The 5,815-nt window shown below is 40.3% G+C and overlaps 1 protein-coding gene across 1 annotated transcript in view; it reads right to left on the bottom strand.

Annotated features, from left to right (window-relative positions):
* Window positions 1-295: 295 nt before the first annotated feature.
* The window catches only part of vapal (VAMP (vesicle-associated membrane protein)-associated protein A, like), a 17,278-nt gene continuing 11,758 nt past the window's right edge, over window positions 296-5,815 (bottom strand). Inside the window, exons 5-6 of the mRNA XM_005924599.3 lie at window positions 5,456-5,635; window positions 296-4,130 (exon numbers count right to left, since the gene is read on the bottom strand). Coding sequence (XP_005924661.1) covers window positions 3,969-4,130; window positions 5,456-5,635 — 342 coding nt within the window. The 3' untranslated portion in view covers window positions 296-3,968. The remainder of the gene's footprint in view (window positions 4,131-5,455; window positions 5,636-5,815) is intronic.

Here is a 5,815-nt window from a genome sequence, read left to right as displayed (position 1 = left end):
CCAACTCAGTGGATTTTTAAAATCAAACTAATGTGTGATTGAAGTGCTGACTTCAGCTCTGAGGTTTAATGAAAAGCAAAGTTGCAAAGTAATTGGACAATTTGCTGCCCAGGTGATGCTTGTTTCCCGATTATTCCATTACAAGTGCAGAACTTGCATTTGGTATTAGTTCACAAGAACTCCCGGAGACACTGCACTGAAAGAGGCCATTGCTAGGCTTAAAGTCTTGGGTTGGTTTTGCAGTGCTGGCAGGAACGCACAACATTGTTGATCTGATCACTCCAAAAGTTTTTTCTTTAAGGTAAAGAAATGTGATATTTGTGAGGCTCCAACTCCGTCACCTGATCTCAACCTAACCGTGCATAATGAGGGCAGAGAAATCCAAATAAGCAGCAGCTGAAGTTATGTTGCAGTAAAGACCTAGCAGAGCACGCCAAGAGAGGAATCAGCATTTAGCTATATATGAGTTCTAGACTTCAGGCAGCCATCGATTCCAAAAGATTTTTATTTAAGTGTTAGAAACTAACCTTATATTAAAAATTGTTTGTCTAATTAATTTTGAGCCTCTGAAAATGGGACTGTGTATAAAAATGTCTCATCTCTTCAAGCTTTTTGAATTAAAGCTGAGAATTTTCCCTTTAGTCACATCTTAATTGTTTGGTTTCCACTGTGGCTGCGTGAAGAAGAAAATCTACTGTATATAATCATTTCAGTGACATTACCGAAGACTCTTGCTGCGTCTAACACAAATAAGATGTTTGTGCAATCACAAAGGATCGACTGTGATGATGCATCACTGTAGTCAGCTGTGTTACCCGTCAACAACGTGGAGTTGTAACTGTGGTCTTCTAGCAAAGGCCTCTGTAATATAAGAAACAAAGGGATTAGTGTTTGTTGCTTCTTTCAGGTGGTTTTTGAACCTGAGGGTGGAATAAATTCTAAATGCCTTAATGGGATTAAAGTCCTCATGTGTGGCTCAGTATCAAAACTCCACTCCTCCAGTGGGATCTTTATTTCAGCCTTAATTAAGCTCATGGGGTTTCACTCATCATTATCATATGTTGTCATTTCGATCTCCCTCTCGGTCATGGACAAGGATTGGAGTTTCCCAGCATGCTTCTGTCAAATTTAAGCTTGAGGTTTTGTGTGTCATCATTAATAGTGCATCGTTTTGCTCAGTGTTCCCAGGCTAAAGAAGCTTTAACGGGCTCCAAGAAATGTCTCAATAACTGGATACATGTATGAGATTACAAAGGTTTGATACTCCTTCGTGTTCATTACTGCTCTTACAGCCAGATTTTGTATATTGTAGCTTACTGAACATTTAACAGGGAACATATTTTTGTTAATCCCTTTGTTACACTTTATGGTTCCCAGCAGGGCATTTAAAAAGCCCCAGTTTTATGGGTTTGCAAAGTGGATGTACGAGGGAGTCTTACATGGAAGTTGCCAAGGACAAACTGTCCACTGAGCAGCTTTAAAGGAGCAGATGGAGGCGAAATTTATCCTCAGACATATACATATATGATCAGGTTTGTAACATATTCTCAGTACAAAGTTACTGTGAAGCAGCAGCATTTACTCACATTTGATAAGGTCTTCTGTTGTGCGCAATGAGTAAGGTGGAAAAACAAAGGATTTAACCCCCCAAAAAATATGGGGAGAAAAAAAAAAAAAATCCATTCAGGTGATGACAAAAACCTTAGCTCTATTGAATAGAAACATGTACACGCATTTCGAGTGATGTTACACCGTGACATATTACTTACATTAGCCACATCCTCCATCTGTGAGCCAAATATCGAGTGTTCCAACTCACCGCTCATTTTAAGCCAGTACATGTTCGTATTGTTATAGCAACAAATTAACTATGCTCAAACCTGAAAGGATAAATCATAAATATGGTTGATTGTGCTGCTGATGGGAGAAGCTACCCACAGCTTAAAATAATTGGTGGTATAATTGGTCATTACTACAGCCAATCATATAGCAGCAACTCATGGCATGGGTAAGAACACCTGCTGGACTTCAAACAGAGCACTAGATTGGAGAAGAAAGTTGATTTACAACTTTGAACATAGTCGCTGGGTTTTCCCACACAGCCATTTCTAGAGTTTACAGATAATGGTCTGAAAAGACAAAAAACGTACAGCGAGCGGCAGTTCTCTGGGTAAAAATGGCTTGTTGGCGTCAGAGGAGAATGACCAGACTGCTTCAAGCGGATAATGAAGGCAACCTTAACCACAGTAACAATAACAACAGTGACCTTTGGGATGTGGTGGAACGAGATTCACATCATGGATGTGCAGCTGACAAATGAGCAGCAACTATGCAATACAATCATTCAATATGTCTGAGAATCTGAGAAATGATCCCAGCATCTTGTTGAATCTATACCATAAAGAATGAAGACAAAAACAGTACTAGCAACGTCTCATTCAAAGGGGCCACTCTGTACTTCAAGCATACAATTACGCAACTTTCAGCTCGTCTCTTAACACTATAGTCACACAGCCAAAGTCTAACATGCAATTCTCCAACTCTCTAGCGCCAAACAGAGAGAGAGGGAGAGAGAGAAAAAAAAAAGTGGTCTTTTACCAATGCTGCAGTGAATCACGTCACTTTGCGCTTTAACAGAATAATTGTAGGTTTCAACTCTGTGCAAAAAGAAAAAAATAAAATAATCAGCATCTTATAAAGAATGCTTTCTCATTTTACCAATCAGGCTAACAAAAAAATAAAATAAAAAGATTTAGGAACAAGCTTACCACAGATGTTCCCCCCTCATCTGGAATACTATAATGTACCAGAAACGCATAAAATTACCTTGGCGTAACCGACAGTGACAGCGCCTAGTTTGTGGGAGCTCAAACCACAAGAAATGTACAACAATCCCTTCCTCGCTAACTAAAGTACAGCCCAAAACTTCCATCTTGATTCATCTGACCAATCTAGGTTACATCAAAATATATACATATATATCCACTGCAATACCTATGAAGCAGAGATATAAAGCAAATTTAGAAACGCAGGGTAATTCATATACTGTACTGCATTGTACAAACACAAAATAAAACATTGGCAGTAACAATAAGCAGGAAAAGAACCGCTATGAAAACCACATTTTTCATTTTTATTTTTCAATGTTGAATACCTTTGACAGGACTTTAAGAATGGAAACGTTATTTCAGTCAATAACTGCCTCAGAAGGATATACGATTTGTATAGTAGTAGTAGCAATAATAATAATAACAATAATAATTAATAATAATAATAAGTCTGTATTTGTATTGTGAGATCAAGACAAATGTACAAGAAGGAGGCACCTATATCCCCAGCTGGGCCTGAACATTCCAACACAAGTAGAAGAAATTACAAACCGAACAGATTTTACTTCAGAGGCAATCCAGCAACAGGTAGCAACGTCTTTATGATGGAAGTTCTTTCCTTTTTTGTTTAAAAGGATTTAAAACGACATTTACAAGACACCTAACATTCCATTCAATTCCTATTAAAAACAGAAGTAGAGGGAGGGGGGGGGAAGGGGGAGAGAGATATTATTCTTTTGAGTGCTTCTTGCCCATGGTTAACTCTAGGTGCATCTTCCATGTTGACTGATAGTATACAACTTTCATTGTCCCACCACACTGGATATCTGGATTATACAGGCAAAAAAAAAAAAGAAAAAAAAAAGAAAAAAAAAAAACAACAAAGAAGAAGGGGAGGGAGCAATCGCTTTTTGTCGCCTTTCCTCACTCAACTCTGTGCATACTAACTGTGTGAGATTGTAAAAAGGCGGTGCCTTCAAATGATACTGTACAGATGTGTTCACTGTAGGCCACACTACCAATGATATGGCAAAAGTCAACAGAAAGACTTCTCGGTTTTTCCAGGCCTTTTTCCTTTTTTTTTTTTTTTTTTTTTAAATTCCAGAGCCGAGGCGTGGGATACGGCTGGCTTCTCCCAGTCTACAAGATGAACTTCCCTATGAAAAATCCGATGAAGATGGCTGCTATGACAACGAGGAGGGATGGTAGGGAGGCGGCGCTGGCTTCCCGACCGAGCAGGCTGGTCGAGTTTGGTGTCATGTGGTCTGAGCGGGGCATCTTTCTCATTCTCAAACCTTCGTCCTGTGTAAAGAACAGAAAACAAATAAAGAAGAGGAGTGAATAAGGTAATAAGATTAGTAAAACACAAGCACGTTTACAGAAATTCTCAAACTTCGAGCCCAGACTTGCAGTTTTCTGTCCCAGTGACTACTGCACTTAAACTCATGGTTCACTCCCCATTGTTGAGAGACGGACTACGAAATAAGCAACCACAATATTCCAACATAGCAGTCGAGTTGGAGGATTTCATAGTGATACTAAGGAAGGAACAATGCTGTATATGTAAACAGAGAGAAAAAAGGTGTCCAGCGTCCTGCTGGGCTGCTGTAAAACCATCTCCAAAGTCAAAAAAGTTAAATTTGCAACTTGGATGCGCATTTTGAGCTTGTTCAGCCTTTTAACATATGTACTCTAAGACACACTTTCCAAGGCCATTCCCCTCATCTCACACAGTGAGAGAGCAGATGCTGAAAATCTGTTCTTATATCTTTGCAGAGAAGTCACTAATGACAACTGAAACTGGCAGAAAACTGAGAAATTTCTCTTTACTTTGTGACCTCACTGTGGAGAAGACAATGTGTAATTTTCCCACTTCTAAGTACAAGAGCATCAAACTAGATGTACATCCTGTCATACTCCAACATACATGCCAACAAGTCATCTAATAGTTCAAATGAGTGTCCAATACCCTGAAAACGGTCCCTCCCTTTTCCAGTTTGTCTCAGAAAATTCCTGTTGTGTCACTTATCTAGCTTATACCACAAACAGAGCAATAACATGCAAATCCATACATTTTAATCTTTTATTTCAACTGATTTTTGCATATCATCTTGCATTCTTCAAACAGAAGAGGTGCGTTCATCCTGCTGTTTTCCAGCAGAGGGACGCGTCTTTCCCTTGCTAATGCTGAGACTGACTGCTAGGCCCTCAGTGTAGCGGTCCCTTCTCACTGCCTGGTTGTTGTGAAGCGTGCATTAGAATAAAAATCTGCATTCATACAACTACACAAAATTCATGTTTCCACTCTGACTGCTCTAACAAACCTCTCTCATCCTCAGTTCAACGCTCTGGAAGAGCCAGAGGTGAGAAGTACCCAGCAAAACACACCCACACAACATGCTGTGTTGCATTCAAACATGTTGCTGTCACAAGCCTCTACAGAGTTTGAAACAAACACACTCAAAACCACCAGAGTAGTATGATGTTGGTGTGTACTCACAGGCTCATACAATTATATTTGACAGTAAATCCCTATTCACACTTTGTTTCAGTTTTATTCTGTGTGGAATGCATTAGCATTAAAAATCCAAGTGTTTGACTACAATTAGTTACCAATCATATCCAACCTTTAATTGCCGGTTCTCCTCACTCAGCTTGTTCATCTCAGCTTGCAGTCTCTTGCACTTCTCCACCACTTTCTTCATCTCCGCGTCGTCCGCTCCGGCAGCGATAGGCACCGCGGCTGCCGACGACTCCGCCTTCACGGAGTTCATCACGGGGGCGGCTCGGGTCGCCTCCACATCATTCTGCCCAACAAAGAGAGGATGAGGTAAGGCCCAGTATGCCCTGGGCTACATATGCCCTGGGCTAAGTATGGAGGTTAGCCTCTAGACGGACGCATGAGCCAAAAGAAAGGCGGCCTTGTTCGAGGGCCCCGAGGCTCATGGTGCCAGATCAAAGAGACAAGCAAAAAGAAAAAAAAAAAA

The sequence above is a fragment of the Haplochromis burtoni genome, unplaced genomic scaffold (assembly GCF_018398535.1).
Source record: "Haplochromis burtoni strain Fernald_Lab_line unplaced genomic scaffold, NCSU_Asbu1 Contig_78, whole genome shotgun sequence".
NCBI lineage: Eukaryota > Metazoa > Chordata > Actinopteri > Cichliformes > Cichlidae > Haplochromis > Haplochromis burtoni.
The sequence above is the reverse complement of the archived record's forward strand: the minus strand, read 5'-3'. Positions and strand labels throughout refer to the sequence as shown.